The sequence below is a fragment of the Gracilinanus agilis genome, chromosome 1 (genome assembly GCF_016433145.1).
Source record: "Gracilinanus agilis isolate LMUSP501 chromosome 1, AgileGrace, whole genome shotgun sequence".
Taxonomy (NCBI): Eukaryota; Metazoa; Chordata; class Mammalia; order Didelphimorphia; family Didelphidae; genus Gracilinanus; species Gracilinanus agilis.
This window is the reverse complement of record NC_058130.1, coordinates 346,177,340-346,189,575: the sequence shown is the minus strand read 5'-3', so window position 1 is coordinate 346,189,575 and position 12,236 is coordinate 346,177,340. Positions and strand designations below refer to the sequence as shown.

Sequence of the window (12,236 nt, the reverse complement as noted above, 5' to 3'; positions counted from 1 at the left end):
GTCAATGGCGTTAGACGTGAAGTCTCGAGCGAAGCGTTACGAGAAACTCGACTTCCTCGGGGAGGGACAGGTATCCGCGCTCGGGCCGTCCACAGTCTGGGGGTGGCTCGGGAGCCCCACGTTCGGGGCGCCCACGGTCTGAGGGTTTGGCTCAGGAGCCCCGCGCCAGGTCAGCCCGGGCCAGGAGCAGGCAGACCGCGGGCGTCGGACGCTGGGCCCAGGGCCCTGGCCCAGTCATTCGCGATCCCAACCCCCCACCCGCGACGCGTGGAGAAAATAACCTCTGTCCTTCTTTTCCCTTCTAGTTTGCCACGGTTTATAAAGCCAGGGATAAGAACACCGGTCAGATCGTCGCTATTAAAAAAGTGAGTTCTGCCGTTTCCCATGTTTTTCTCTACTGGCTCCACGCAATTTTAAATTGGAGGGGGGAACACTGGTCTGACTCTGATCCTTAACTGCTCCGTAAGCTGCCGTGGCTCTACAGTACCGTGGGAATCATGGAATCCACTGATGCTATTTAAAGCATTAAACAACTGGTTTCTCCCTTGCTTTTACAGTATCGTTACCTTTTATGCATTGTTTGATCCAGCCGACTGGCCTAATTGCTGTTCCTCAGGCTTCACATTACAACTCCAGTTTTCAATACCTGGCATGCCTTCCATCCCTACCTCCTCTTCAAGCTTCTAGTTTCCTTCAGGGCTCAACTAAAGGTTCTATTTTCCTATCGAAGAACCATTCGTGATCCACATCACCTGCTTTGGGGCTAGTGCCTTCCTATCCTTTTCTTTAAAAAAAACAAACAAAAAACAAAGTATTTACTTTGTATCTATTTGTATATTCTTAAAGAGTTGCTACTATACAAACCACATATCCAATAAATACAAGGTAATGGGGTGGGATTAGGAAATTGGAAGGAAGAAAACCATCTGCTTTGAGAAGCAGCTGTGGCAGAGTGGCTAGATTCAAGTTCCATCTGAAAAAAACATTGATTATGTGACCCAGTGCAAGTTATTTAACCTCTTAAAGATAACTGGAGAATGAGTTGCTTAGTAGGTGCCAACATTTGTTGGTGAAGGGAGTTAACATTGAGGAGCTACACAGAGGAAATCGCTTATGAAATCATAGATCGGCTAGCTATCTTTACATACACACACATATACACGTGTGTATATACAAACATTTTATATGAACCTATGTGTAGGTATTGCTAATCTTTATTTGTATCTTCAACCTAGTAATTTCTGGCACAAAAGAAGACCTTTATTTTAATGCTTGTTGATTAATTGAGATAGAGCACTTTACATTGTAAACAGAATTAGAATAACTTGGATTCATTTCACTTCTGATATATATTATTGCTTCTGTGACTTGGGCAAGTCATTTTGTGTCTCAGTGCCCCAGGCATATCTATAAAACTAAATTCCTGATAAATTACATAGGTAAAAGAGCTCCCACCATTGAGGAAAATACAACTCCAGTTAAAAGTCATTAACCAATGCAACATCTGGTTAAATTATTTAGCTTTCTAACAGGGTATAGGCCTAGAGCAATGGTGTTTATATTTACTTATGTGGAGATCTTTATGATCATACAATTAAAAAAAATTTAGTATAAAGTCTTTTTACTCATTTTTATTCTTGAGCTGTAGTAAGCTTTCTGTTATCTTGCTCATCTCAGACTCCAGAACTCATTTAAAGCATTTATTTTCTGGTTGGGATTTTTTTCCCCCAGCATATTATTTTGTATCTCTAGATTTTGCTTTTGTAGCTAACCTGTTTTTTCTTCCAGATAACTCAGTACTTTGATCTCATTATCCCTTGTCATTTAAATGTTTTTCCTTGTAACTGTAATTTAAAGCCACTTTTCACTTTACTCAGCTTTTATTACTTTAATAAAGTCAACTCTTAATATTTTTTCTCTTTCAATATTTTATTTTTTCCAATTACATGTAAAAGCAATTTTAAACTTTATTTTTCTAAAATTTTAAGTTCCAAAATCTTTCCCTCCTCTCCTCTGAGATGTTAAGCAATTTCTCTCATAATTTTTTATCACCAAAATGAGACTAGATTAGGTTGGATTGTACAGGCATATTTCTAGGTTGGGAAATTACACAACCATTCTTTCTAGTCTGGCTGGCAGGTAGTCTGGGAATCATAATTGACTGACTCATCTTTGTCTCTCAACCCCCATTTCCAGTCAATTTCCTGGAGCTGTTAATTCTAGCTCCACCATGTCTTTTGCATTTGTTGCCCTCTCACTACTCTAGGTCTAGCCCTCATCAATTTTTCTCCTGGATTATTAAAAAAAAAAAAAAAAGCAAAAAGCCCTCCTAATTGGTTTTTCTCATTACGAGCTTTCCCTTCCACACCACCCAAAGCAGTCTTAAACCAGAGATCTGAACCTATTTAAGAAGCTTTAGCTTCCCTCTACAAAATTTGGACTCTTGGCATTTGCAGTCTGCTTTCTTGGTGTGTCTCCAGGCAGTCTTTTTAGACTTCATTCACATTCCTTACCTTTTCTAAACCAAACAGGTTTACTTGCTTCCCTAAGCTTTATATTTGTGCTCTTATCTCAATGCCTCTGGCTGGCCTGCACAGCTGAATTGCTCTTTATCCTAATCTTGCTAATTTTAGCTTCTTTCAAGGTTCGGCTCAGTTACTACTACCATAAGAATCTTTTCCTTCTTAAATTGTCTTTTATTTACTCAACTATGTAACTCTTGTATCACTCAGAAGAGTATAAGTTCCTTGAGAGCAAAAAGTATTTGTTTTGTATCTATATTAGGGGGATCTGCAAGGGTCATCAAACTGAATGATTTAAATGAACAAATTTGGCCAGCTGCAGTCTGTTTACTTGACTGCTTATACAAAGAATCATGACTTCATCTCACTGGCAAGGGGATGTTAGAGCCAGAGAACAAATTAATTCATTTTCACCCTGAGCATTTGCACCTCAGCAAATGCTACAAAGGGCTTGAAGTATTATTTTATTGATTGTCCAGATTTTAAAACTGATAAACAATATGTTAATGATGTAGATAAAAATTCAAAGTATGTTGGGGCTGCATGGTGGCTCAGTAGACAGAGCCAAACACAGATGGAGGTCCTGGGTTCAAATGTAGCCTCACACACTTCTAGCTTTGTGACCCTTGGCAAGCCTAGCCTTTACTGTTATATGATACTTATATAATACTAATATGTAGACCCTATCCCTATGTAATATATGCTCAAATTATATCTGTTGGTTTGGGGGTTTGATGGAAATAAAGGCATGATTTTTGATAGGGGACAGGGAGTTTCCTAAATATAAACACATTTATGTTCATATAAATTATTTGCTTATCTTTTCTCATCTTGCTTTGGAGGCAGGGGGAGTATGAATATTATGTCTTTAGATCTTTGATTTATATTTATCCCATTAATTAATATTATGTTATTCCTTAATACTTTAGAAAAACTGTTCTTCTGCAGTGGAACTGAGGGTTTAAAAAACATTAAGTTTCTTAGGCATATGAGCTGGATTTTTTGATGGAGGTTTTTTTTCCCTTAGAGAGTGAGTTGTTAAACATTTACCAACACATCCTCAACATAGGACCCTAAAGTTGAAATGAACTTTCTTCAGGCCTTTTTCTGACCTTCTACCCCTTAGGCACTCATCTATTTTGAACACTTCTACTGAAGTAAAGAAGTTTTTTTTTTCTTCCCTTTATTAACCCCTTCCCAAATGCATTTTTAGGTTTTTTTCAAGTAAATGATTTTTTTAACCCTTACCTTCTGTCTTAGAGTCAATCAATACTAAGTATCAATTCCAAGACTGAAGAGTGCAAAGGACTGGTAAATGACTTACCTAGGATCACTTAGCTAGGAAATGTCTGAGGCCAGATTGAGTGATCTCTTGAGGCATCTCTTCCCTCAAACTTTCCAGCCTTTACTTATTTTAACCCTAAATTAGAATCTTTGTTCCTGCTAAATTTCTTCTTTAGAGATTGCTTGACATAATAAATAGAAGTCCTGCCTCTGACACTAGTTATGTAACAGTTAGCAAGTCATATGTGCTGCCAGGGCCCCAAACAAGACCATCAATTAAAGCAGGGGTCAGCAACGTATGGCTCTTTCTGCAGGAGCCATAAAGTCAATTTTTTTTCAGGCGCTGTTACAAGAGCGCACACTGTGAGCATTGTACGGCTCTCAAAATTACATTTTAAAAAATGTGGCATTTATGGCTCTCACGGCCAAAAAGGTTGCCAACCCCTGAATTAAAGAGTTGTTGAGGAGGGGTCACCCAGCAAATCAAATCCAAACCACACCCAGCCCCCTCCTCAAAAATGTGCCTTTTGGGGGCAGCTGGGTAGCTCAGTGGATTGAGAGCCAGGTCTAGAGACAGGAGGTCCTAGGTTCAAATGTGACCTCAGACACTTCCCAGCTGTGTGACCCTGGGCAAGTCACTTAAACCCCATTGGCTATCCTTACCACTCTTCTGCCTTGGAACCAATACACAGTATTGACTCCAAGATGGAAGGTTAGAGTTTAAAAAAAGAAATGTACCTTATTGATTTCAGCCTATTATTATATCCTAGTAGGCTTTTATGAAGCTCTGTTTCATTGTTTATCATAATAATTCAATATTTCAACTTTGTATCACCTGAAAATTCAGTATGTATGCCTTTCAAATGTTTCCATTATTGATTAAATTATGATTCCACTGTTGGATGTGTCAGCAGCTACACTAGACTACCAACTATTCTCCATATGCAACCCATACTGTCTAGCCTCTGAAGCTTAGTAATAAGACTCATTATAGACTTCATTTGATTTCATTTGAGTTTACAGCTTGATATAGTGAAAATAGCAGTGGATATGGAATCAGGGGAACCCGAGTTCAAATCCAGACATATATCAGTTATATTGTGGATAAATCACTATTTCTCATATCTGCAAATGTTCATATGGGCTGTTTGTGCTGTTTCTACCTATAGTAGAGCCTTCCAAGCACCATTTGGTGTGATCGGACACAGTTGGACACACTATATGTTGACCCTAGTGTAGTGATATCATTTTTGGACCTTTTTTTTTTTTTTTTTTTTTTTTTTTTTTTTAAACCCTTACCTTCCGTCTTGGAGTCAATACTGTGTATTGGCTCCAAGGCAGAAGAGTGGTAAGGGTAGGCAATGGGGGTCAAGTGACTTGCCCAGGGTCACACAACTGGGAAGTGTCTGAGGCCAGATTTGAACCTAGGACCTCCCATCTCTAGGCCTGGCTCTCAATCCACTGAGCTACCCAGCTGCCCCATTTTTGGACCTTTTTGAACAACCAACTCCTTCTATGTGATCTTCATCAATTTCCCCTTTGTGAAGGAAAAATGGAGGCAAATTTGTGAAGTCAAAAGAGCACCGAGTTAGAAGACCTGGGTTCCCATTCATACTATCCTTTAATCATTACAAGAACTTAAACCAGTTCTTTAATCTGTCTGGGCCTCAGTTTACACATCTATAAAATGAGAGATTAGGCTACATCAGCGATCTTAACCTAGTCTATGAACATTTTTTTTTTTTCATTTTGATAGCAATTTCATTATAATTGTTTCCCTTTACAATTCTGTGTGTCTTATGCATTTAAAAACATTGTTCTAAGAAGGGGTTCATAAACTTTGCCAAACTACCAGAAGGGTCCATAATGCAAAAAAAAAAAAAATTAAGAACCCCTGAACTAAGTGATTTCTTAAGGCCCCTTCAGCTTTAAATCTTTGATCTGATATTGCTTCCTCTATACCCATCTTCTGAGACTTATTTGAAATATTCTTCCATGAAGGTTTTTTATTTTATCTCCATTCTCAAACCCTCCTGTGAGTTCTTTTAGCACTTCATTAGTAATGGCACACGTACCACACTCTTGATTCTATCTTGTGGTATAATTATTGTTTACATAAACTCTTAAGATTTTAATGTCCTTAAAGACAGAGTATGCCATTTCTTGGACCTACAAAGTACTCCATTAATGTTTAAATGAAAGGAACAAGTAGAAAATCATGCACATGTTACCAGAGCCCTTTGTCAATATTGTCATTTATATCTTAATGATTGGTATTTGGCTATGATTATTCAGAAACCTTAGATTTCACTATCTGAATAGTTTCTTATCCCACATGTGCTTATAATGTGCACAAAAATATGAAAGACTTTGAAAAATGACTTGATCAAATCAAAGTATACAATGACATTCCCAAGTTTACCTTTTTAGTAACTATCAAAAGAACCAGTTAATTGAGCAAGACCTTTGAATTTTGTTTAACCCTTAAAATTAATTTTTTTCAGTTAACAAGCATTTGTTTTTCTTTTTCCTTTCCTTCCCCCTTCAAAAAGGAAACCAAAATGCTTGTAAGAAGTCTGCACATAGTTATAACAAGTTTCCATGTTGTCCATATATGAAATAAAATGTATTCTTTTTTTTTTAAACCCTTACCTTTTGTCTTGGAATTAATACTATGTATTGGTTCCAAGATAGAAGAGTAGTAAGGGTTAGGCAATGGAGGCTGACTTGCCCCAGGGTCACATAGCTAGGAAGTATCTGAGGCCAAATTTGAACCCAGGACCTCCCATTTCTAGGCCTGACCCTCAATCCACAGAGCCACCTAGGTGCCCCCTAAATGGATTCTACATATTTAGTCCAACCCTCCTCTTTGTCAGTATATGGGTGGCACATTCCATCATTGGTCTTCTGGAATAACAATGGATCATTACATTGTTCAGAGTTCTTAAATCTCTCAAAGTTGTTTTTACAGTGTTGTTAATAGTATAAATTGTTCTCCTGGTTCTGCTTAAGTCACCCTATATCTGTTTATATTAGTCTTCTCAGGCTGCTCTAAAACTATCTTTTTATCATTTCTCACAGTACAATAGTGCTTCATTCTTTTCATATGTCATATTTGTTCAGCCATTTTCCAACCAATGGGCACTGTTTAATTCCAGTTCCTTGCCTCCATGAAAAGATCTGCTATAAATATTTTTGTACATGAGTCCTTTCTCTTTTCTTTTATCCTTTTGGGATAGGGGTTTAGTAAATAACACCTTTGAGTCAAAAACTATGTAAAGTTTAGTAACTTTGGGGTTTAGCTCCAAATTACTTGCCAGAATGACCAGACCAATTTGCAGGTCCATCAACAACACATTAGTAGTTCCTTTTTTCTCAAATGCTACACCATTTTTCATTTTCATATTTTATTATTTTTCCCATCTATCAGGTATAAGTTGGAACATCAGAGTTGGTCTAATTTGAACTTCCCCTAATTATTAGCAATTTCAAGAATTGTTTCATAGGGCTTTTGATAGTTTAAATTTCTTTGAAAACTCTCTTCATATCTCTTAACCATTGGGAAGTAGCTTTTGTTCTTACACACTTGATTAGTTACAAATAAATACATTTTGGAAGTGAGACTTTTATCAGAGAAATTCAGTGTAAAGATTTCTCCTCAGTTAATTCCCTTTCCCTTCTAATCTTAACTCCTTTGGACTTCTTTGTGCAAAAGCTTTTTAATTTTATATAATAAAAATTATGCATTTTATCTTTTTTTTATCCCCTCTAACCCTTGTTTAGACTCTTTTCCCCTATCCACAGATGTAGTGATAAAACATTTGCTATTTAAGGACTTTCATTCCAAGTAGACTTCTAACTCTCCAGCTTAAACTTTGCAGAATTCACATTTTCTCTTTTCTGAAAAAGGGTCAGTCTTTTGGCCCTTTCCCTGTTTCCTATAATTTCTTAGATTATTAATAATGGTTTTGTGATCATTTCTGTAAGTATTCTAGGATACATTTATCTGAATGTATATAACTTAAATTAAGGGATTGGCTTGAGTTGATAAAAAACAAACAACAAACCCTTATTTTCTGTCTTAGAGTCAATACTAAGTATAGGTTTCAGAGTAGTAAGGTCTAGACAGTTGGTGTTAAGTGACTTGTTCAAGGTCACACAACTAGGAAATTCTAGGTTGATTTTTAAAGTTCCTTCCATCTTTAGACATTTGTAAGTCAAGTATGGCTCTAATATTCTCTAGAAATGGTACATAATTGCAGGTTGGTTAGGTTTTAGAAGTGTTTAAAATCTGTTCATTATGGTGCTAAATTTTTGTGCACTTTTTTCCCCTCCAGATCAAACTTGGACATAGATCGGAAGCGAAAGATGGTAATTAATTTCTATAAATATTTACTGAATAAATAAAATAAAACTATTGGCATGATGTGAAAAACCTCTGGTGTTCTATAAAGGGAAGACTTAAAATGATTGGTGAAGTACAGACATCATAAAATGTGTATGACCTTGCAATGGGTGATTGTCTAGAGCAACGGTCGGCAACCTTTTTGGCCATGAGAGCCATAAATGCCTGCGGAAGGAGGAGGATGGAGGCGGAAGGCACTGGAATATGGGGCAGGGGCTGAAGGGCCCCCTGGGGCACATCCTGGGGCTCTGCTCAGACTGGCAGTTTGGGGAGGTGGAGCAAGATTTGGCTCGAGAGCCATATGTTGCTGACCCTTGGTTTAGAGTCTGTATCCCCAACCATATCCCCAATGAACCATGTGAAAGAAAATGGTTTTTTTTCCTGTGTTTCTACTCCCACAGCTCTTTCTCTTGATATGGATAAGTTCCTCTGAATTACCTTGGATCATTGCATTGCTACTAGTAGAGAAATCCATTATGTTTGATTGTGTATCAGTCACAGTGTATCAGTCTCTGTGTATAAGATTCTCCTAGTTCTGCTCCTTTCCTCTCCATCAATTCCTGAAGGTCGTTCCAGTTCACCTGGAATTCCTCCAGTTCATTATTCCTTTCAGCACTGTAGTATTTCATCACCAACAGATACCACAATTTATTCAGCCATTCCCTAATTAAAGGGCATCCCCTCATTTTCCAATTTTTTGCCGCCACAACGAGTATGGCATAAATATTTTTGTACAGGTCTTTTTTTCTTATTATCTCTTTGGGGTACAAACCCAGCAGTGGTATGACTGGATCAAAGGGAAGGCAATCATTTAAAGCCTTTGGCATAATTCCAAATTGCCATCCAGAATGGTTGGATCAATTCACAACTCCACCAGCAGTGTATTAGTGTCCCAATTTTGCCACATCCCCTCCCAACATTTATCACTTTCCTTTGCTATCATATTAGCCAACCTGCTAGGTAAGAGTGGTACCTCAGAGTTGTTTTGATTTGCATTTCTTTAATTATGAGAGATTTAGAACACCTTTTCATGTTCTTATTGATAATTATGATTTCTCTATCTGAAAATTGCCTATTCATGTCCCTTGCCCATTTATCAGATGGGGAATGGCTTGATTTTTTTATACAGTTGATTTAGTTCCTTATAAATTTGAGTAATTAGACCTTTGTTAGAAGTTTTTGTTATAGAGATTTTTTTTTCCCCATTTGTTGCTTCCCTTCTAAATTTGGTTATGCTATTTGGAATTTAATTTAGCTTTGATTTGGAAAGAAAGGACCTGGAGTACTTTCAGCAGACTGACTTTAAACATGGCAGCTTAGGAGCAGTTTGAGGAGAGAACAAACTTAATTTAGCTAAAGATTGGAAAAACGGGTGTGGTTAGCATTAGTGATTACTTTAAAACTGAACACTCCCTTCTGAGGGTGGGGATGCCAGAATTGAGTCACCTCTGGGAAAGTTCTTAGAGCTTTGCATTTGCTTTCTCCCCACATGGTAATTCCACTTGGCATTCCAGGGCTGAATGCAGACCCCTGCAAATAACAATATTTTTCTCTTTTCTGCCTTGCACACACTGCTTTGAATTGAATTCTAACTTTGTTTATGTCTGAATACTTGGTGGTTGGGTGTGCCTCAGTGGCTGACTGAAAAAATGCATTTCAGGGGACAAAGTATGGGAGAAAAGTTCCTTGAGACCCCTTTGTACATACCATTCTTTCCCAAAGTAATAAGGCATGACTGGCCACTAATAAAACTGACTGCCACAAAGAGAACCCTTTTTAAAACTTTTAAAAAAATGCCACTTCTTAGATGTCAGGAAAGATGCTTTCTTGCTCATAAAAAGTCTGAGGGTGGAATTACTTGTCAACTCTAGGGTTGGGGGGGTAAAGACAGGAGGGGGAGACAAGAAGAATCATGTAACCATGTGAAAAAAACCTAAAAAATAAATTAATTTTAAAAATAAAATAAAGAAGATACTACTGTGAAAAAAATGTAAAAAAAATTCATTTAGTTCTTATCGAGAAAAAAAGAAAGTCTTAGAGGCAGTTAGGTGGCTCAGTGGAGTGAGCCAGGACTAGAGTGAGTAAGACTTGAATTCTAGACTGACCTCAGATACTTCCTAGCTGTGTGACCCTGGGCAAGTCACTTTACTTTTATTATCTAGCCCTTACTACTTTTCTGCCTTGGAACTGATACTTGGTATCGATTCTAAGATGAAAGGTAAGGATTCAAAAAAGAAAAAATGATAGCTCAGAAATGTTAGATCTCACTTTGCTTTGCTCTTTTGCAGGTATAAACAGAACAGCTTTGAGGGAGATAAAATTATTACAGGAACTAAGCCATCCAAATATTATTGGTGTGAGTACATCATCAGTGAAACTTAATGAAAGAATGAATGTTGGGAGGATGGGTAGACATTCTTTTGGATGACAGGTTGTTGTCTTCTTGAAAAACATTAAATGTTTACCAGTCCATAAACTATCATTCATTTTGCTATAGGCTTCATTTCTTTTACTTCATGGTTAATGAAAGCAAAATATTTTTGACTCTGGCAGGTGATTAAATGTTGATTTCATTGGCTTTTTAGAGAAAGTGGAAGAGGAGTGAGGGGAAGAGACAACATCCATCGTGGTACCAATAATTCCTTCATAGCAATTTTCTGCTTTGTACTAAAATATTTTTCAGAATGGGAACCTAAAAAGTCATTTCATTTTGTAACTCCTATGTGGGGGAGATGGGGAAATAGAAAGCATAAGAACTAGAGTTTAATAACTTTGTTTATGTAATAGCTTTATAAATTACAACAGCCAGATAAATAATAATTCAATAAAATGAACCTATAGCAAGAGTTCTGAGTACTTGATGATTAATAAAGAAAATAAGAATTGGCTTATTTTAATAGTGCTCAATTTTTTGAAAGTCTCAATATTAGTATATTGATAAGAGCATAGGAGTAAAAAATTTTTTGTTGTTTCCAAACAGCTCCTTGATGCTTTTGGTCACAAGTCGAATATTAGTCTTGTCTTTGACTTTATGGAAACTGATCTAGAGGTAAGGATAGCTCAAGATTTCTGGAGGAAACTTAATCATCTGATGGTGAAAAGAGATATAAATGTTCCCTTTATGCTTATGGACGTGCCGATGAAGGAACATCAGTTTTATTCATAATTTCACATATTCTAAGTCTTAACATATCGAGTCCCACACCCATTTCATCCTTTACTTGCCTTAAGTCATAAAACAATACAAGCCAAAAATTTACATAGAAAATTTTCAACCTGCCATATTTATATAGTTTAATTTCCTTTTTTTTTAAAGTGGGGTACAAATCTGACCTTTTACTAAAAGCTCAAAGCTTTTTTTTTTTTGTCAAATCCTGTAAGAAATGGTCATGCAAAACTTCATGACGTTTGTATGTTTTATTTGAAGAAAAGTAATTTATGTTATTAAAATGTAAGTAGTATATACTATGAAATTGTTTCATAGGTAATAATAAAGGATAATAGTCTTGTGCTGACACCTTCACATATCAAAGCCTACATGCTGATGACTCTTCAAGGATTAGAATATTTACATCAACATTGGATTCTCCATCGGGTAAGATAAATACTAACATGGCCAATATGATTTTCTGGATGTAGTGGTCTTGTTATACATGGCAAATTTAGGGGACCAATAATTACCGACCAACTTTATCATTTGAGTGCTGTCCATTGGACAGTCATTCAAGACCTAGACTCTCCTAATTTCCAAGAGGTACAATACAAAGATCTCTTAACTCTGAAAGTGTAGCCTGGGGCCAGCTAGGTTGCTCAGGGGATAGAGTGCCAGGCCTAGAGACAGGAGGTTCCTAGTTATGTGACTCTGCCTAGCCTTTACTGCTCTGTTACTTTGGAACTGATACTTAGCATTGATTCTAAGACAGATGGTAAGGTTTTAAAAGTTGGGTGGGTGGGGAGTGTGGCCTAACCTTTTAATTGGGGACAGTTATAGGGCATTCACTTCTTGGAAGGTACCCTATTCCATT

General features: G+C 37.0%; 1 protein-coding gene across 3 annotated transcripts in view; it reads left to right on the top strand.

Moving 5' to 3' along the window:
• The window catches only part of CDK7 (cyclin dependent kinase 7), a 32,105-nt gene continuing 19,869 nt past the window's right edge, over positions 1-12,236 (top strand). For 2 of the 3 annotated variants that reach the window (XM_044663353.1, XM_044663344.1), the window contains exons 1-6: positions 1-70; positions 306-365; positions 8,144-8,177; positions 10,500-10,567; positions 11,192-11,260; positions 11,696-11,806. In XM_044663353.1, the coding sequence (XP_044519288.1) occupies positions 5-70; positions 306-365; positions 8,144-8,177; positions 10,500-10,567; positions 11,192-11,260; positions 11,696-11,806 (408 nt within the window). In that variant the 5' untranslated portion in view covers positions 1-4. The remainder of the gene's footprint in view (positions 71-305; positions 366-8,143; positions 8,178-10,499; positions 10,568-11,191; positions 11,261-11,695; positions 11,807-12,236) is intronic. The other variant, XM_044663362.1, reaches the window with a different exon arrangement.